Consider the following 21851-nt stretch of genomic DNA (forward strand, 5'->3'; position numbering starts at 1 on the left):
TCAACAACTCTTTGAGGTGTCCATATCGTAGCATATTTACGACCTCCTGTCATAAGGCATTGCAATCCTCGATTTTGTGCCCTCGCTCTTGGTGGAACTCATACAGGGCGTCTGACCTCATCTTTTGCGGTCACTTCACCTTTGGTCCGAGCTTCTCCAAGGCGTAAACTATTTCTGTAGGTGACACACAAAAATTATGAGCAGATAATAAAGGGGACATACATCTCTCGTTCTGGTGAGTCCCCGTTCTTGATCGGGGTAGGCCCTCTTTGTAGCGGGAGAAGGATGCAATGACAGTTTTGACAATGGTATATGTCGTTCCCTGTTGGGTCGCGGAACTGCGAGGTCCTTTCTGATATCATTTCTTCAATCTTTTCTGGATTTGGCTTTCACCGAGGTCAGTCGATGAGTCGGCCCGTTGAGGTCATCCTCGTCTGCTCGGACCTCGGCACAATACGCGTTGTGTATTTCATCCTAAGTGGTTGGGGGTACTTCATAAGGTACTTCATAAGCCGACTTAATAACTTTCTTGTTGCCCTTGAACCATTTTTGCTCAGCCCATTCTGAATAAGTGCGACCGCCATCCCTTCCGACACATTCGGCAAGGTCATTCTTACTCGGTTGAACCGGGCGAGGAAGTCCCTCAATCCCTCTCGCGGAGACTGTTTAATAACAAATATGTCGTTTACTCTCACCTCGGCCTTCTTGGCCCCAACATGGGCCGTTACGAACTTGTCGGCCATTTCTTCGAAGTTTTCAATGGAACGCGCAGGCAATTGTGAATACCATGTTAACGCTCCTCCCGTGAGGGTCTCACCAAATTTTTTTAACAAAATGGAGGATACTTGTTCCTTGGCGAGATCATTGCCTTTTACGGCGGTGACATAGTGAGTCATATGGTCTTCGGGGTCGGTTGTGCCATCGTATATATTTAGATAGGGCGTCATTTTAAAGGTCTTTGGTACAGCATATGGGGCGGTGTCATCACTATACGACTGCTTGACGAATCGGCCGGCATCTCTCTTCGGCAAGAGCTTAGGGGTGCCCGGTATCTATCGACCCTTTCTTGGTATTCTCTCATTTGGTCCCGAAGTGCTTTGTTCTCATTCTTCATTTCATCCATCATTTTCAGGATAGCTGCTAAAGTGTCATCACCTGTACTATTAGCGACATTGTGAGTAATACCTGTCGTTGGAGGAGGAGGAATTTGATCATACTGCTCGTTCGCTGGTGGTATAACGCAAGTCCTCGCGTTTTCTGTAGCCGTGTCCCCAACGAGCTAATGGAGGACGCTGGTTAGCGTGTCAGCTAGCCAAGCCTCAAGGAATTTTTTTTTACTGATGGTGGCGTCTCCTCCGCCGCGGATGTGGAGGCTCCCTTACCAAGAGATTTTGTGATACTACAGTGAGGAGGGGTGACCCACTTCGCCTGGGGGAGGCATTGGGCGTTGCGTCCTCGTCCACTGCTTTAGAGCTCTCATTGATGATATTCATGAGGTTGGTTGGAAGATCACTCATTATTCTCGTTCTTTCTTCTTTGTTACCTGCCATGTTAGATCAGTGCATACAAAGAAAGGGGATCTTGTTCTTGCTTTCTCCCTTCTTCTTTTTTACGTTAGCGATCCGTGTTAGTTATAGATATAGAGGAAACTAAAAATTTAACTAGGAAATCCCTACAGATGGCACCAAATTATTTGACCAAAAAGTATAACTTTCGGTTAAACTATTGTATTTATATAATGAAAGGTTAAACCTAATTAATGATAATATCTCTAAATGCGGATCTTGAAAGTGTGGATAATGTGAGACAGATTTAGTAGGAGATTGACAATAACAAGCATTAAATATTCCAAAAAATATGAGCAATAATGGAGGAGTAACTGACAATAAATGACATTTAAGTAAATAGGAGGAGTGATTCACCCAATGAAGAATGAACTCGATGATTGTTCCTCCTAACAATGATGAGTGACAGATAAATCCTAGAATGTTCGAACTATTCTCGGATTTGATGGAAAAGTATGGAATAATACCAATAAGAATCTTGATGAAAAAGTAATGTTTGTATCTTTGCGAGAGAGAGAATCTTTTTCCGAAATCTGTTCTTATCAATATTACATATCTCTTTTCCTTATCTTTTGTTCTCCTTATATTAGACATATCCCTAGTAAATCCTAATAGTACATGTGCAGAGAATATTCTTCAGAATATTCTCTCTATTATTCTATTCTAAAAACTAGCCGTTACAACTCTTTCCGCGGATCTCGTACTCGACCATTGTAAGCGTCCTGACCCCAAGATTCGCCATTTCCTGATCGACCTCGACTGATTCTTCTCTCAATACTTCCTTGCATAAATGTTCCATGGTAAATTTCGACCTATACACCATTATGGTTGTAACTTCTACACCCCCATAACCTCCTTTATGATCTTTCCTCATGATCTCAATAGTTAATACCATGTTCGTGACATCCCTTTGTATTACCTTAATATCATTCTATAAATAGAGGTGTTTGGGCATCACATTGTACACACTTAAATACATGGAAGAAATAAGAATCTCTCCTGCCTTTCTCTCTCTAACTCTTATTTTTTCATATTGTTAGTTTGAGCTAATTATCTTAACAAAGGCGCTATTGTTAGTTGGAACTACTTAAATTACGATTAGTGCTCGAATGTTCCTGTTGAGTCTAAGCTATATTCAATATAAAATTTAAAATTGAGCCTAAGCTATTTTTTCGAACTCGAGTACATGTTAGCTGTTAAAAGCAATTGAATGGAACCAAATGGTTAGGTATTTGGCTTTTTAAGATGTCCCATTTGGTGTTCGATACCGTATTGGTACTCAGATTAATCTATATTGTGCCAAGTAAGGCATATTAAAAAGAAAAGTATTTTCTATGAGAATTATTTTTATGGTTAAAAGCTTGAATCTGAAACATCTATTAAGGTTAGAGGGATATGATCCCTCCATCAAATCATTGATGGTTAGGTATTCATTTGGACTCAATTTGATATTTTGATTACATCACTCTAAAAGACAGAAGATACGTGTTCTCTTTCTCTTTGTCTATTTCTTGTTCTTCTTCTTGATTTTTTCCCCAAAAGAATATAAAGGAGGGGGAGGGGGAGGGGGAGGGGGGATGGACCTTTTCACCCTTAAGAAGGATGTTAAGTTATTTCACAATTCTTTTACTTTCCATTTTATTGCAAATATTCCATCTAAAACGATGAAAATGTAGTCGTTTGACTAACGTAGTAAGTGGAAAATATTAGTAAATTATATTGACCTTGGCTGTATAAAAAAATTTCTTCTAGTTTGAGGAATGATTCTAGTGGAAGTTCGGAGAGATGGAAAAAAACCGTGATTACATGATCATTTTAGAGAACATCCAGTAATAATGTCGAAATAAATAAATATTTCCTTACTTCTTCAATGAGAAGAGAAAACGAATATGATTCTTCATTAAATATGAAAAATAAGGAAAAAGTTCTCCAGTAATCTGAGAAAGTCCTTTCTTCTTTCTAAGGGGTCAGAAGAATATAAACTGATAAAACTTATTGAATTCATCATAATATAAACAGAAAAATATCTAATGAATATTCCAACGTAAAAAAATAATATATAAATCTTCGTCCACCAAGGAATGTGCTCAACCTTAATTAGTCATTTCGAGTTCAAATACTAGAAATAAAAAATATTCTGCCAGAATTGGAAGCCTACACTAGTTCAGAGGCGTAGTTAGAAAACAAACTGTGAGTTAATACTCAGATCTTATAGTTAAACAATTCACTAAATAAATTAAATCATAAATTTCAATCTAAGTAAGTAAATGTAATATGGCAAAATTGTCAACTTAAATCTATAAAATTTAGATCTTGAATATTGAACTCAATTTTATAAAATTTAAATCCTAAATTCATCATCGCACAAAAAAGACAACTTCAAAGTTGCTTAAAAATTAATCAAAAGATGAGTTATAGCGTGTTTGGCAAGCTTCTAAAATCTGCTTATTTTGAGAAGTACTTTTTTCAAAAGTGCTTTTTAAAAAAGTACTTTTAGTGACAATCAGTTTGTGTTTGACTAATTAATTTGAAAATCACTTTTGAGCAGTAATTAATGTTTGGCCAAACTTTTGAAAACTGATTCTAAGTGTATTTTTCTCAAAAATATTTCTCAAAAAAGTACTTTTGGAGAGAAGCTACATTTTTCTACTTCTCAAAATCTGCTTCTACTTCTCCTCAAAAGTATTTTTTTTTAAAAATTGACCAAACACCTCAATTTTTGGCCAAATGCAAGCACTTTTGGCCAAAAATAAAATAAAAATTGGCCAAACAGGCTATATTAGTACGATTAGGAACACGTGATAAAGAGGGTGATATTTGGCACGATAAAACCGAGGCTGGATCTCATCATCACCGTTGGATCTCAAACCCTCAAATCCGTCGATAAACCCCTCTTATCCTCTCTCTCAATTTCACCTACTCTTTCCTACTGCTCTCTCTGCTTTTCCCTTTTTTCGCCTCTCCACAAACTGAGGCACAATTAGAAAGATCTTCTCTTTTTCTGCTATATCTATTAGCCATACCCTTTTTCTTCTCATCACCGACATAGCCTGGTAATTTTCTCTCTTCTTTTGGTCATTTTACTGTTTTTGTTACTGATTGTTATAAGTTTTTACTGTGTTTTTTAGTTCTTGGAAAAAAGGTTCTAAATTTATGCATGATCTGATTTTACTATAGTTAATTGAGTTTCTGTGTTTTATGTGTCCGAATAGATCATGTAGTCTTTTTTGGGTGCTAGGGTTTTCATTTTCCTCGGCTTTTGTTTGCTGCTGATTTTTAATTGCGGAAAAAAGGAGTTCTCTTATGTGTATTCTAAGCTATATTAAGATCTCATTTCACTGTGGTTAATTAGGTTTCTGCGTTTTAATTCCTTTCTATTGCTTTATGGGTCCGAATTGACAATGGAGTCCTTTGGGTGCCTGGTTTTTTTTGCCTTGATTTTGTTTCCTGATGATTTTAATGGATATTCTCAGCTCTATTGTGATTTTACTTTAGTTAATTGGGTTTTTGGCCTCGTGCCGAGGTCTACTGGAAATAGCCTCTCTACGTTCACTGTAGGGTTAAGGTCTCCGTACTATCTACCCTCCCCAAACCCCACTTGTGGGACTATACTGGATTTGTTGTTGTTGTAATTGGGTTTCTGGGGTTTAATCTATTTTTATTTCCTTATAAGTACCAATAAATAATGTAGTCTTTTGGGTTGTAGGATTTTTTTGCCTTTGATTTTTGTTTACTGCAAATATATTCATGATTGGCTTGCGTTGTTCTTTGTTGGTTTTGATTTGTATTGCTTATGGGTCGGAATTGAAAATGTGCGCCTTTTGAGTGCTAGCATTCTTTTTCTGTTGTTTTTTGTCTGATACTAATTTCTTCTTGATTTGTTTGTGTTTGTTGTTGATTTTGTTATGTGAATCTAGGTTTCGTTGAGGTTTATATGTGATGGAAAATGGGGAGGAAGTATTTGGCAAGGCTGGGATAGGGGAGAGGAACGGTGTCGTAGATGAGATTATGGAAGTGCAGGCGGAGGATAAGGCAGCTGTGAGGCCAGATGTATCGAAGGAATCGGAAGGGGATGAAGTGTTTGAGGAGGCAATAGAGCCAGAGACTCCTGGTGTTGGTGTTGAGGATGGAGTTGTCAGTGAGGGCAGAAATGATGGCAAGTCTGGGAATGTTAACTGTTCTTTGGAGGACGGCGGGAATTCTGATTCAAGGGATGATGCTGACAACTTTGAGGAAGCAGTTGAAGCTTCGCATGAGATACAGCATGCTGATGATGAGTCTAATCAGAAGTCAGAAGCTAAATGGAACGAGGAGCCTTCAGTTGAGAAGCAAAGTGCTGATGAAATAGCTGCAAAGGGGAACTCTGATTCAAGGGATGATTTTGAGAACTTTGAAGAAGCAGTTGAAGCTTCACACGAGATACTACATGCTGATGATGAGTCGAATCAGAAGTCAGAAGCTAACTGTAACGAGGATCCTTCAGTTGAGAAGCAAAGTGATGATGAGATATCTGCAAATAATGAAAAAGAAGTGGTTGAGCAGAATAACATAGTAGGCAAGGGTAAAGATGAGGTGGCTGAGGTTTCAGATCTGGGTGCTGCTGTAGAAACTGAAATTTCAGTAAATTGGGATGAAAAGAAAGATAAGTCAGCTGAACCAGTTAAGAAATCTGAGAATGGAGTTTCCAATCATGTGAACTTGGGAGAGGCTCAAACTCATGATGATGCAGAGGAAACAAACCCTGATGTTCTTGGAAAATTGGATACCCAGGATGCTAACGAGGCAAAAGTGGATCTTCAGAACCAGGTTCATTCGTACAAAGATGCTTTGCTGCGTGATGAAAAGAATGTTGATGTGATCGAAACATCTGCTGTTCAGCCTGCTGGGCATCAGGACACTGCTGACGTCCACAACAATGTTTCAGTTAGTTCTGGCTCCGTACTGAATGATGAAAAAAATATTGAACGGGAAGGAGTGCATTCTCTTCTTGTAAAACCTGTGAATTCTGATGTTAAGGATGAAGAGCTGAAAGATACTTCCCATAATGATGCTTCCACAAATGGTCATCTTGGAGAAAGCTTGAACCCAAGTGATGAACTCAAAGAAGTAGTGCCTAGTCCAGAACAAATTAATGGTAGTTATGTGGATGAAGAGCATATGGATATAGAAAGAACAGTGCCTAGTCCGGAACAAGTTAATGGTAGTAATAAGGATGAAGAGCTGCAGATAGATGGAGAAAAAGCAGTACGTAGTATAGAACCAGTTAACAGTAAGGATGACGAACAAATAGATGGGGAAAAAGCCATGGCTAGTCCAGAACCAGTTAATGGTAGTAGTAAGGATAAACAGCAGATCGACAGTCCAGGCAATGTTACTGCTTCTGCTCTGCAAGGAGAAAGCTCCCCCTTAAAGGCAGAATTGAGAGACAAAGAATCAACTAGCCCAGAACCAACAGCTCACGAGTACATGGCGGAACAAAAGGATATTCAGAACGGTGATGCTACTGATCATCAAAGGCTGGAATTAAACGAGTCGCCTGCTACTGGACCAGGGAATATGAATGACAAGATAAACAAGCAGAAAAATGTTTCTGTTTCTGGCACTCCAGCTTTTGAAAAGCATACCGGAGATTCAGTAATGGATAGAACCACTATGCCGGATGAAATGTCTGAATCATCAGAAGTGTTGATGTCCAACAATCATGAGAAGGTCTCCGAGGTTTCTCAACCTCCAGTAGTTGATGCAGGCGTTGGAGTCGATAAAGTTGTTGTGAAGGAACCAGAAGTTAGATCTGCAACGGAGCTCCCATCATCTTCTGGTGCACCTGCAACTCGGATACGCGCACCTGCTCGACCTGCTGGCCTTGGTCGTGCTGCCCCGCTATTGGAACCTGCTACTCGAGCAGTCCAGCAGCCTCGTGTAAATGGAACAGCATCTCCTGCACAAAACCAGCTTGTTGAAGAATCCACAAATGGAGAGGCTGATGAATATGATGAGACACGTGAGAAGCTCCAGATGATAAGAGTAAAGTTTTTGCGTCTAGCTCATAGGCTTGGGCAGACTCCACATAATGTGGTTGTTGCCCAAGTCTTGTACAGATTGGGGTTGGCTGAACAGCTGCGGGGGAGAAGTGGAGGTCGTGTTGCTGCTTTTAGTTTTGATCGTGCAAGTGCTATGGCTGAGCAACTTGAGGCAGCTGGACAAGAACCCTTGGACTTCTCTTGCACAATAATGGTTCTTGGGAAAACAGGTGTCGGTAAAAGTGCAACCATAAATTCGATATTTGATGAAGTTAAGTTTGACACTGATGCTTTTCAGTTGGGGACAAAAAAGGTTCAGGATGTTGTTGGGACTGTGCAGGGAATCAAGGTTCGAGTAATTGATACTCCTGGGCTTCTGCCTTCCTGGTCAGACCAGCGCCAGAATGAGAAGATCCTTCATTCTGTGAAACGATTTATTAATAAGACACCCCCAGATATTGTTCTGTATCTTGACAGATTGGATATGCAGAGCAGAGATTATGGTGATATGCCGTTGTTGAGGACAATTACCGAAATCTTTGGACCATCAATATGGTTTAATGCCATAGTTGTTCTGACGCATGCTGCATCTGCTCCACCTGAAGGCCCCAATGGTACTGTAACGAGCTATGACATGTTTGTAACTCAGCGGTCTCATGTTGTCCAGCAAGCAATACGTCAGGCTGCCGGAGATATGCGCCTTATGAATCCTGTTTCGCTAGTTGAGAATCACTCAGCATGCAGGACAAATAGGGCTGGACAAAGAGTGTTGCCAAATGGACAGGTTTGGAAGCCTCACTTGTTACTTCTGTCGTTTGCGTCAAAAATATTGGCTGAAGCAAACACATTGCTTAAATTACAAGATAGCCCACCAGGCCGGCCTTATGCCACTAGAACGAGATCTCCTCCTTTACCTTTCTTGCTGTCATCCCTTCTACAGTCAAGGCCACAGGTTAAACTACCAGCGGATCAATTTGGTGATGACGATGAGACCTTGGATGATGATCTGGATGAGTCTTCAGACTCAGAAGATGAATCAGAATATGATCAGCTGCCACCTTTCAAACGCTTGACCAAAGCTCAGCTGGCAAAGTTGTCCAAAGACCAGAGGAAGGCATACAATGATGAGCTGGAATACAGGGAAAAGCTTTTTATGAAAAAGCAGTTGAAGGAAGAGAGGAAGAGGCGGAAGATGATGAAGAAAATGCAAGCTGCAGCTGAAAGTTTACCACCAACTGATCCCAGTGAAAATGTAGATGAGGAGACTAGCGGTGCAGCATCAGTGCCAGTACCCATGCCAGACTTGGCGTTACCAGCGTCATTTGATTCTGATAATCCAACTCATAGATATCGATATCTCGATTCTTCTAATCAGTGGCTTGTGAGGCCTGTCCTAGAACCTAATGGTTGGGACCATGATGTTGGTTATGAGGGCATCAATGTAGAAAGATTGTTTGTTGTCAAAGACAAGATCCCTATATCTTTGTCCAGTCAGGTTTCGAAGGACAAAAAGGACACCAATCTTCAAATGGAAATTGCAAGTTCAGTGAAGCATGGGGATGGAAAAGCTACTTCTGTAGGTTTTGATATGCAGTCAGTCGGTAAAGACCTTGCTTATACTCTTCGCAGTGAGACCAGATTCTGCAATTATAGGAAGAATAAGGCGACAGCTGGTCTTTCAGTAACTCTCTTAGGTGATGTCATGACAGGTGGGGTGAAAGTTGAGGACAAATTGGCTTTTAATAGACGGGGACTATTGGTTGTGTCTGGGGGTGCCATGTTTGGCCGTGGTGATGTTGCTTATGGTGGTAGTTTGGAAGCGACGTTGCGAGACAAAGATCATCCTCTTGGTCGTTTCCTCTCAACTTTGGGGCTCTCGGTTATGGACTGGCATGGAGATCTTGCTATCGGATGCAATTCACAAACACAGATACCTATTGGACGACACACAAACTTGATTGGCCGTGTCAACATTAACAATAAGGGGTCTGGACAAGTTAGTATTCGTTTGAACAGTTCAGAACAGCTTCAGATTGCCTTGGTAAGCTTAATTCCACTTGTCCAAAAGCTGCTTAGCTTCTCTCAACCAGTGCAATTTTGATGATGATGAAAATAAGGCCACTGCACCATACTGCCATTCAGTAATCCGCAAATCACTTCTATAGTGGCCATCAGCTGATCTGCATCACTGAACGTGAGTATGTCCTTTTTTTTCATGGTTTCTTTCTCAGCCATAATATTCATGGACTTTATTGGTTGCTGTTCTGGTGAGCATTTTCTGGAGATTTTGAACCTTTTTTATGGGGAAAAAGATGCTCTTTTTGTTTTGCAATTATTTCTTCCATGTTGTGAACTGCATTCATATTTCAGTAGCTTTTGGGTTATTTATTCCATCTGATTGCACTGTTTCTCAACTTGGATCTGCTGTAGCTCTTGCTTTTTCAGTTTCACCATTGATAAACTACATCTCTAGTCTTTATACTCGCATTGCATATGTATATTTGACCTTATAGTTGCACTTCACGGTTAGTATGAATCATTTTATGTTTATAAACTTTGGTAAAAGAACTTGTGTGCATCAAGATGATGGTGCCGGGAACAGTTTATAAGACAGAAAGTTATAAGGTGGATAAAGAGGAAAAACCTTTATCCTATTCTGTTCCCATAAGATGCATGATGTGATCCGTTACGCTGCTTCAAAATTCCAACTGTCAAATCAGTAACCTCTGGTGTGCATTGATGTTGATAGAAAGAATGCACACTAAAGGTTAAAAGTGTGTGTTTTTTGGTCTGTCTGAATACACTTTTCTTCCCCGACGAGGAACCTCTGGTTGATGTTTGATTAATTCTACCGCTGTCCAAATATTTACTCAATGTCTTACTCTATGTTGGAGAATGGTGAAGTCGATATTTAAGTTTGTCACTTGCCTAAAACCTTGCCTATTGTGGTTAAAACTAGTACCTTGCAGATTTGATTGTAGAACTTCCTGTCTTATACCTTGTAATGTAGACTCTTCATTTTGCTTAAGATATACCCGTGTCAAACGGCTGTGGAATGGGTATAAGTTCTTGTGGGTCCTGCAAAGTATGCAAAGAACTTACTTTAAATTGAACAAGCGCAAGTCCATATAGTAACGCTGAAGAATTAGACAACTGAACGTGATCTACTTGAAGTAGGAGCCGGATGGGATTTATATGAAGTTTGTTATTGACGGGAAAATGTTGCTATGCTTTTGATTAATATCTGAGATTCAATGCCTGCCTCATTTCAGCTTTAGCTGTTTATTTTGATTCCATGTTGGTGAAGTGGCTTGTCAGTTCTATGTTGATGACTTCCTATGCTGATATAAACTAATTAATGTGCAGACACATTGTTTTCTTGAGACGAGAGAGAGAGGAGATGCGTTATCGAGCTTCATGAGGAAAAATGTTTGTCCAATATCATCTGAAAGCATTCGGTTGTAGCCTAAGAAGAGAGTTTAGCCAACCCCCCTGTTCAAATTTCAATTTTGGTTATTATCATGAAACTGAGATTGAATGTTCTTGTAAACTTGATTGGGAAACGTTTAGCTGGTTAAGTTTCTAAATAGATAATGAAAAATGGGTTAATGGTATAGCAAATTGAGTTTAGCTATTGTAAATGGGGGCTGCTGTTATGCCCCTGATGAGCTGTTCCGGTATGCTCTTTTCCCGGGCTACATTGAACTGCATTTTTGTATTTGGTCTGCACTTCCTTGCTGGTTAAGTAGTTTCTAGTCTTGAGATTTATTGTGAGATTTTAATGATTGGAGTTTATTTAGCTCAGTCGGATGGATGCTTGTGCTTTTATTCTATTAATAATAGTAACATACAAAGCCAAGTGGAAGATCCAAAGCAGAATGATCATCTGCTGTCTATTTGTAGCCATCAAATGGCCTTCTGCCATTCTCTTATCTTTTCTCGGATTGGAAGTGATAGTGAAGTGATTAATTGCTTTTGATATATTCATCGTGTCCTATTGTTTTCAGTTGCGAGCCATGTGCTACTTGATGGAGTTGAATTATTTTTAATAATACATTGTGGTTTTTTATTAGTAGATTAATTGATTTTTATATTGTAGCCTCGTGAGTCGGGGAGTTCAAGGTGCATAGTGATGGAAGGAGAATCGAGCCTAGGAACATATGTAATTCTATCAAAATAGATGATTAACATAACGGCAAAGGGTCAAATATATTTATGTACTTTCGAAAATGGTTTAAAAATACCTCTCGTTATAGTATTGGGTTATTTATACCTCGCAGTCATACTTTGGGTTTAAATATACCCCTCATTTAAACGGAAGGATATGTATCATCGTTCTTTTGGTCAATTCTAAATATCTCCTAATTAATTAAAAAGACTCATTACCCATACCCGAAAAGTAATTTTTTAAAATAAATATTTTTTTTGTAAAAACTGGAAAAAAATAAATTTTTTTTTTACTAAAAACAAAAAAAAAACAAAAATATTTTTTTTCCAGTTTTTACCAAAAAACTGCTTTAAAAAAAAAACTGAAAAATATTTTCTAAAATAATGTTTTTATAAAAACTGAAAAAAAAATTAAAAAGTAATTTTCTAAAGCAATGTTTTTGTAAAAACTGAATGTTTTAAAAACTGAAAAAATTTAAAATATTTTTTTTCCGTTTTTTAGAAAAATATTGCTTTAAAAAAAACTGAAAAATAATTTCTAAAGTAATTTTTTTTGTAAAAACTAAAAATAATATTGAAAAGCAATTTTCTAAATCAATGTTTTTGTAAAAACTGAAAAAATAAATATTTTTTTTTTCTTTCAGTTTTTAGTTAAAAAAAATTTCAGTTTTTTCCAGTTTTTAATTCCTTAAGAAAATTGCTTTTTAGTTTTTTTTTTCAGTTTTTACAGAAACATTGTTTTAGAAAATAGTTTTTAGCTTTTTTTAAAAGCAGGTTTTTTGTAAAAACTGAAAAAAAATAGGTAATGTGTCTTTTTAATTAATTAGGAGATATTTAGAATTGGTCAACCGGACGATGACACGTGTCCCTCCGTTTAAATGAAGGGTATATTTGAACCCATAGTATAACTGCAGGGGTATAAATAACCCAATGGTATAACGAGGGGTATTGTTAAACCATTTTCGAAAGTACAAGGGTATATTTGGACCTTTGCCGTTAACATAAACGGTTTAAGATAATTTTCTAGAGATGAGCGTTAAATGATTATGAATGAAGCAAGAAAGAGTATGTTGGTGCATGTCAAATATTGATGTATTGACTAGTCTAATGTTGCGTATGACAAATTTTGATGTATTGACTAGTCTAAATTTTCGATAATTCTGCTGTATAAAAAAGAATGATAGAAACACATATATTTTCAGAGGTGCGTAGTTCTCTTTTGTGTTGTCGAATCCACTGCAGCATCACGTATTGGTTACGAAACAATTAAGAACAGTTTTAATTAACACCAGTAAACATTTTATTATTACGCATTCAATAAACAAACAGATATTAATATATGTATATACATATATAGCTGGTGATTTAGATCGTTCATCATCTATCCTAATTCAGTGAATTGACTTTTACATACATCAAAATAAAACAATAACATCACAGTCGCTATCCCAACATTTTTTGTAAGAAATGTGAGATCTAAAACTTAAGAAACATATATTTTTTGTAACAGCAAAGAATCAGTAATGACGTACAATGATATTATACTCAACAATAACAGTTGTATTGTTAGAGAAATAAGTCTTAGCAGTAGCAACACCTTGAGCAAGCCTAAAAATTCCAGATCCACCAATAATTGGCAACTCTCTGTATTCCTGCGATTCAGCAACTCGACCAACCACACTCAGAGTACTACCATTATAAGGTCCGGTAGTGAACACAAAGTTGAAGTCGAAAAACAGAGCTATTTCAGTCATTGATGTGGCCCCATGAATTCCCTGGGCTCGGCCCACTTTCCTAGAATTGGGCTCTGGACCAATAGTTAATGGGTTGTCAAACATTCTAACCATGCCGAAGAATGTGGGTGACTGGGCCGTGATGTTGGCTTGTGCAATAACAGGAGCTGTTTCGTTATCTCCTGCGAAAATTTCGTGGAAGTAGAAATGGAATTTTGTAGTCTTTTGCTTTGCGTAAGGAAGATTTTTGAACCATTTTTCCACTGCTTTTGGGCTTTTATCTATGGCTGCTGCTGTCGCTATTACTAGTATTGACAAGCTTATAAGGCGAATGGCCATTTGCTTCTCCATTTCTTTCTTGTTTCTGCAGAAAATAGAATTTTTTAGGATTGGATGAAAGAAAGAAGATATATAGAGATTAGTTATAACGCGGGTTCGTTCTTTTTTTCTCATGTTATATTTTATTTGTTTAAGCAAGTTGTTGGGCTCGTGGCTTCCACATTCTAGTCTCAACAATAGCCGTAGACTTTTAGTATTCCAAAAGGATGTTCTGACTTCTGATTAATAGGCCCATATTATATACTATCGTTTAGCTAAATATATGAAAGAAAGAAGAAGGTGGTATGATAAACAATTCCAGCTGACCATACTGAGTGTAAATCTAACGTGCTCTCAAATTGAGACCAGAGATATGACTCTGTTAATTATGTCTTAGCAATTTGTTTAAATTATTAGCATTATGTTTATCATCATGACTAGGGTGTTGGACGCAGTGTTTTAAAAGGCGTGGGTGTAAGGCGAGGCGTAAGCCCCGAGGCACGAGGCGTAAGCCTCATAGGTATTTAATTTTTAATATTTTATAAAATAATATAATTACAGTAAATATTTATAAACAAGTAAAATTGCATAAAAATGAAGAAAACTATATATATATGTGTGCGCGCGCGCGCGCATCCCCACAAAAAAATAGTCAAAACAATCTATTATACGTTACTTAGAAACTCAAGTAACTTGAGTCAAAAAAAAATAAAGTTTTCTACATGGACGAACAAAAATGATGACTAACCTTCAATTTGAACTTTGAACTTGCTCCTATGAAAAGAGAATGGAGTTCTCTTTGTATTTGTAAAAAAATTGAATATTCGTTGCTTTTGGGAGATATTAGCAGACTAGCGGACAAGATAAAGAATTGGGAAAGACCATGAATTGGGGCTTCAATCAATAAAAAAGGTCTTGACTTTTAAATCTAATACATTTCAGTTCCTTTTTAAAACTTTTGAGTAATTACCAAGATGAATTTTAAAATTTTAGGTATTATATGAAGGATTTATTCAACAAATTTTGTTTTAATTTGAAAAAATCTCTGGGGCTTATGCCTCACTAAAAAAACTCGCCTCAAACACCCTGGGCCTACGCCCCGAACGCCCGGGCATACGCCCCGAATTGCTGGGCATATGCCTCTTGAGACTTTCGCCCCACACCATCTCCCCGGGGCGTTTTTGGTACGCCTCGCCCAGAAAACGCCTTTTAAAACACTGGTTGAACGCATAGGCGGAACCAGGATTTAAAACTTATGAGTTCAGAATTCTAGTTTTTTTAAGTTACTGAGTTCTAGATTAATAATTCTACATATTTAATGAATTTATTAAGACAAATATAAAATTTGGACCAAAGGTATTGGGTTCGGCCAAACCGCAACCAATATGCTAGCTCCGCCCCTAGTTGGACCCCCTCCTCACCCAAAAAAAAAAAAAGAAAAAAGAAAAAAGAAAAGCTAGGTCAACAAAATAATATCTTCACTTAAAATACTAAAATAATGCTCAGCTGCTTACACTTTAGATTAGTGACAACTAACCTAATTTTAGTACTCAATCATTCACTTTATTTATTGTCATACCACGCGACCCGAGAACTCAATAATATTTAAGCCTAAAGTCAAACTTTAACGAGGAGCTAAGTTTTGTTCGTATTAAAAATAATTATTTAGTAAAATTTTATTTGAAATTTATTTTTTTAATTTTTTGAGATGCAAAATTATTAATAATTCTTTACTTAAAATACTAAAATAATGCTCCAGCTGCTTACACTTTAGATTAATGACAAATAACCTACTTTCAATACTCAATCATTCACTTTATTTATTATCATACCACGCGACGGGGAACTCAATAATATTTGGGGTCTAAAATCAAACTTCAACGAAGAGTCTTAAATTTTTTTGGTATTAAAAATAATTATTTAGTAAAATTTTATTTGAAATTTATTTTTCTAATTTTTTGAGATGCAAATTTATTAATAATTTATGTAGGGGCGAATCCCAAAAGTAACTATTCCTATTCCCAATTTATCTATGAGGTCTCATATTTTCTTTTTTCACGAAAATTGTACTTTAAAAAAAAAATTATCATATACACCTATTTATTAAAGTAGAGAATTTGAATCCTACATATATGTGAGGTCTCAAGCAATTGCTTGTCTTGCTTAAACATTAGGCCGCCCTGCGCGACTTAGTTATATTATGCCATAAAAGGCAAAAAGAAAACATATATATGTAACTTCAAATTTTATAATGAAAAATCGAAAATACTTAAATCAGATTTTAGAACATCCAAGCAAATGTGTGGTGGGCTCGATTTCAGAGCATGTAAAAATAATTTGTAGTTCGACAATCATGGAATTGATAGCTCAACGGTAAATTCTATTAGATTTATCTTTTGAGATGCTTAAATATTAGTATCATTTGCAAGGATTATATTTACTTAAATACTACTCTAATTTTTTAATTATCGGTAGTTAATATAAGTAGTGTTTAGCATAAACTGTAGTAATCTTGAATATGAAATCGATCGGCGATGAGAATTTCGAAATATATTCGCGCTTCACAGTTCACACACCCTGTCCGAAAGTTGCATCCAAATAGTTTTTTTCTTCTTCCCATTACATCCAAATAGTTGACTTAGTCAAAAGTTGCATTCAAATAGTTGACATTCGCTCAATATTCTGTCTTCAGAAGGAAAAAGAAAACTTTAGTTTCAATTTTCCAACTTTTTACAGAAGTTTTTATCGCTTACACAAAGTGGAATGTTTTCTGGAACCTTATGGTACTAGTTATCGCACACCCATTTGAAGAACATACAAAATGTTTGGCCTGGAAAAATAAAACAACAGTATTTGAACGAAAACGAAGAACAAAATTTGAATAGAATTTGTATACGGTAAAAATCGATTAGTCTTTCGTACGAACTGGTTTAAATGGTAATACGTTGGATCGGAGAAGCGTCTTCACAGTATCAGGTTGAGGTCCGAAGTCAGGTCACCGAGCTTCGAACCCGAAGGACCGATCAACGTCGAGCTCGATGTTATTATCAAGCTCGAATCCAAGTCGAACTATGATGCAAAGTAAAGTTATCGAGCTTATGATTCAGAGACCGACCAACACTGACCCCGAATCAATACAGGGATCCGAGTCAGAATCGAGTTCGAGTCAAGATCGAGAGCTCGAGTCAAGACTAGAAACTCTAGTCAATATCGAGCTCACAGACAAGAGCCATTGCAAACCCACTAGAGGAGAGAATCTTTGCAGAAATTATAGAAAAGCTAAATTATCATGGGTCTCCCACTATGTATTTTTAATTATATCTAAAAATAGGATCCTCCACTATAAAGAGGATGACTACATTTCTGTAAAAGACAGTTTATTTTTGGCTTACATTGTAATTTCAAGCACCATATTCTCCTATATTCAAGAGTTATTCTTCTAAAAGCTTCCTAAATTGATTTATCCCGCTCAGTCCTAAAAATCATCTTTTTTCCAACCTTGTTTATTTCGCATTCTTTGCAATCCATATTGGATATTTCTATCTATCCTTACGATTTGTATTAAGCTATTTGACATATCCTTAGAACTACGTACAAATTCAACTATATTCGTTTTTCGGGTAAACAATTTGGCGCCCACCGTGGGGCTAAGAATAACAGTGGTTATTTGATACGAATCTGCAAAAACATACCGTTTTGCGCTTTTGGATTTCGGATTAGCAACGACCAACTATCAATCAAATTGCCTTACCTATTGACAACGAAGCTGGTCTTCAAGATGAGAACAACAACTTGACACCCAGTACCGAAAGACCACTTGTCAACGCCGTTGGAGCTCGAATCAAAGTACCGATAGACATCAATTTGCATGTGGCCATTGAGGCAAACTTACATTCTGATCCTGAAAATAGCATTCATGGTGGCACTCGATCTGCAGCTCGAGATACCTATAATGTCGAGGAAAACGACGTCAGCTTGCGTATGATTTTTGAAATGTTGCAAGCTCAACAGGCAGCAATAGTTCAGTTGCAGAGTCAAACCCAAATACCAAGTAGACCGGAGCCCAGTCAACCCCGAGAAATCACTCCTATAACGGAACCAGCTATAGTAAAATCAAACGAGTAGGAGTCGAGGACTAATCCCGAAATTGCTAAGATGTTCGAAGAACTAACCAAGCGAATAGAATCGGGAGAAAGAAGGATCGAAGCAAACGACAAAAAAGTGGAAACATATAACTCCAGGGTTGATCAGATCCCGGGGGCACCACTAATATTGAAGGGCTTAGATTCCAAAAAATTCATACAAAAACCTTCCACCCCAAGCGCGGCTCCTAAACCGATCCCAAAGAAGTTTCGCATGCCCGAGATTCCTAAATATAACGGAACTACCGACCCCAATGAATATGTCACCTCATACACATGTGCCATCAAAGGGAACGATCTAGAGGATGATGAGATCAAATCCGTATTACTGAAGAAATTCGGTGAAACCCTGTCAAAAGGAGCAATGATATGGTATCATAATTTGTCATCTAATTCTATCGATTCTTTTGTTATGCTTGCGGATTCTTTCGTAAAAGCACACGCCGGGGCCATAAAAATCGACACCAGGAAGTCAGACCTATTTAAAGTAAGACAAAGGGATAACGAGATGCTAAGGGAGTTCGTGTCTCGTTTTCAAATGGAACGAATGGATCTACCTCCAGTCACTGACGATTGGGTTGTTCAGGCTTTTACTTAAGGTTTGAACGAACGAAGTTCGACGGCTTCACGACGGTTGAAGCATAACCTGATCGAGTACCCAACTATCATTTGGGCCGACGTACACAATCGATACCAATCAAAAATTAGAGTCGAAGATGATCAGTTGGGGTCTGAGCCCGCTGCTCGAAGGAATATCAATTGAGAACAAGGTCCGATCAGGGATCGATACCGACCGTATAACGAAAATCACAGAATCAATGAGTCGAGACGTAACCCCGGACAAAGCAACAAAAGAAGTGATCGAGGTCAAGGGTCTTGGGGGATGATAAACAGAAGTGGGTTCGACAAGCCTACTAGATCTAAGGAAGCACCTCGGCTATCGGAGTATAACTTCAGCGTTGATGCATCCGCCATCGTGACGGCTATCGGACGCATCAAAGACACTAAATGGCCTCGACCCATGTAGACCGATCCAGTCCGAAGGAATCCCAATCAAATGTATGGGTATCATAACACCCATGACCACATAACGGAAGATTGCAGGCAACCAAGAGAGGAGGTAGCCCGGTTATTCAATAAAGTGCACCTTCGAGAATTTTTAAGCCACAGGGCGAAGAACCATTTACAAAACAAGGATTTCAGCAAGCAAAACGAACAAGAAGAACCATAGCACATCATCCACATGATCATCAGCGGCGTCGATACCCCTCAAGGGCCAGTGCTTAAACGCACTAAGACATCGATTATGAGAGAAAATTGATCTCGAACTCAGGATTACGCACCCATTGGAACTTTGTCCTTTAATGATGATGATACAGAAGGAGTCATACAACCTCATAACGATGCACTAGTAATATCCGTACTTATGAATAAAAATAAAGTTAAGCGTGTGTTAATTGATCTAGGTAGCTCGGCCAACATCATTAGATCGAAGGTTGTAGAACAGCTTGGTCTATAGGACCAGGTCGTACCCGCAACCCTGGTTCTAAACGGATTCAATATGGCATGTGAAACCACCAAAGGCGAGATAATTATGCCGATAAAAGTGGCCGGAACCATCCAAGAAACTAAATTCCACATAATCGAAGGCGACATAAAGTACAACGCCCTTTTTAGGAGGCCATGGATCCACAACATGAGAGTTGTACCTTCGACCCTACACCAGGTTCTTAAATTCCCAACATCGGGGAGAGTCAAAATAGTGTACGAAGAACAACCGACCACGAGGGAAATGTTTGCCGTCGAAGAAGCAATTCCGATACCCTCACCCTCGTCAACAAAGGGATCAAACTCAAAAGGGGAACAAAATTCCAAATAGCAATTGCAGACGTTAGCTTTAACCCAACCAGAAAATCAAAAGATCGAGGTAGATGATGATCAAAGGATCCCTCGATCATTCATGGTTCCCGATGATTCCGACGCTACCCAATCAACGATTGAAGAATTGGAGCAAGTCGTACTAATCGAACATTTGCCCGAACGAAAGGTATACCTGGGAATGGGATTAACCCCCGAACTCAGGGAAAGATTTATTCAATTTCTTATCGATAACATAGACTGTTTTGCTTGGTCCCATTTAGGTATAACAGGGATCCCACCGGATATAACGATGCATCGGCTAATCCTGGACCCTAAGTTCACACCGGTAAAGCAAAAAAGAAGACCCTAGTCCGAGGTAAAACACGCATTCATAAAGGACGAGGTAACTAAACTTCTCAAAATAGGGTCCATTCGGGAGGTAAAATATCCCGAATGGCTAGCCAATGTAGTTGTAGTCCCTAAAAAAGGGAACAAACTTAGAATGTGTGTAGATTACAAGGATTTAAACAAGGCATGCCCCAAAGATTCTTTTCCACTGCCTAACATTGATCGCATGATCGATGCCACGGCCGGCCACGAGGTCCTTACTTTTCTCGATGCCTGTTCCGGGTATAATCAAATCCAAATGAACCCAGAAGACCAGGAAAAGACTTCATTTGTCACCAAGTATGGAACATATTATTATAATATGATGCCCTTCGGGCTAAAAAATGCAGGAGCTACTTACCAATGCCTAGTAAATAAAATGTTCGAGGAACAAATAAGTAAATCAATGAAAGTTTATATTGATGACATGTTAGTTAAGTCCCTGCGCGCAGAGAACCATTTGACTTATTTGCAGGAAACATTCGAGATTTTAAGGAAATACAACATGAAGCTCAAACCCAAGAAATGTGCTTTCGGAATCGGTTCGGGCAAGTTCCTCGGCTTCATAGTATCAAATCAGGGAATCGAGATTAACCCCAATAAAATCAAGGCCATCGAAGACATCACCATCATGGACAGTGTAAAAGCTGTGCAGAGGCTAACGGGGCGGATTGCTGCCTTAGGCCAATTCATTTCAAGGTCGTCAGATCGGAGCCACAAATTTTTCTATCTACTAAAAAAGAAGAACGATTTCGCTTGGACCCTGAAATGCCAACAGGCATTAGAGGGATTAAAACGATATCTATCGAGCCCAACACTGCTTCATACTCCAAAAACAAACGAAAAACTTTGCCTGTACTTGGCAGTATCGAAAATCGCGGTAAGTGGTGTCCTAGTTCGAGAAGAGCAGGGTACGCAATTTTCCGTTTATTATGTAAGTCGAACCTTAGGAGAAGCAGAAACTAGATATCCATACTTAGAAAAATTGGCACTTGCACTGATAAGCGCCTCTAGAAAGTTAAGACCGTACTTTCAATGTCACCCCATATGCGTGTTGACCACTTACCCACTCCGTAATGTTTTGCATAATCCCGAACTATCAGGCCGATTGGCTAAATAGGTCGTCGAACTCAGTGGGTACGACATCGAATATCAACCCAGTATGGCCATCAAGTCTCAAATTTTAGCAGACTTCGTGGCCGATTTCACGCCGACCCTCATACCCGAAGTTGAAAAAGAACTCTTATTGAAATCGGGTACGTCATTAGGGATATGGACCCTTTTTACGGACGGGGCTTCGAACATGAAAGGGTCCGGGCTAGGCATCGTTTTAAAGCCACCCACGGGTAACACTATTAGGCAATCTATCAAAACTACTAGGTTGACTAACAACGGGGCCGAGTATGAGGCCATGATTGCAGGTCTCGAGCTAGCTAAAAGCTTGGGAGCAGAAGTCATTGAAGCCAAGTGTGATTCTTTGATGGTGGTAAATCAAGTAAATAAAACATTGGAAGTTCGAGAAGATAGAATGCAAAGGAATTTGGACAAATTGCAGGTCACTTTGCACCATTTCAAAGAATGGACTTTACAGCATATTCCACGAGAACAAAACAGTGAGGTCGATGCACTTGCAAATTTGGGATCATCGGTCGAGAAAGG

The 21851-nt window shown here is 38.4% G+C and overlaps 2 protein-coding genes across 3 annotated transcripts; one reads left to right on the top strand and one right to left on the bottom strand.

The window, feature by feature from the left end:
• Positions 1-4420: 4420 nt before the first annotated feature.
• On the top strand, positions 4421-11389 carry LOC107824053 (translocase of chloroplast 120, chloroplastic-like). 2 transcript variants are annotated; one of them, XM_075238104.1, is made up of 3 exons: positions 4421-4618; positions 5483-9783; positions 10952-11389. In XM_075238104.1, exon 2 carries the CDS (start codon positions 5505-5507, stop codon positions 9684-9686), a length of 4182 nt encoding a protein of 1393 aa, XP_075094205.1. In that variant the 5' UTR covers positions 4421-4618; positions 5483-5504; the 3' UTR covers positions 9687-9783; positions 10952-11389. The 2 variants fall into 2 exon arrangements, with proteins under 2 accessions (XP_075094205.1, XP_075094204.1); XM_075238103.1 differs by having other exon boundaries at positions 5483-9779.
• Positions 11390-13028: 1639 nt separating this feature from the next.
• On the bottom strand, positions 13029-13908 carry LOC107824060 (dirigent protein 1-like). The gene has a single exon (XM_016650777.2). The coding sequence runs from the start codon at positions 13834-13836 to the stop codon at positions 13270-13272; it is 567 nt and encodes a 188-aa protein (XP_016506263.1). The 5' UTR covers positions 13837-13908; the 3' UTR covers positions 13029-13269.
• Positions 13909-21851: the final 7943 nt, after the last annotated feature.

Source organism: Nicotiana tabacum, chromosome 19, assembly GCF_000715075.1.
Source record: "Nicotiana tabacum cultivar K326 chromosome 19, ASM71507v2, whole genome shotgun sequence".
Taxonomy (NCBI): Eukaryota; Viridiplantae; Streptophyta; class Magnoliopsida; order Solanales; family Solanaceae; genus Nicotiana; species Nicotiana tabacum.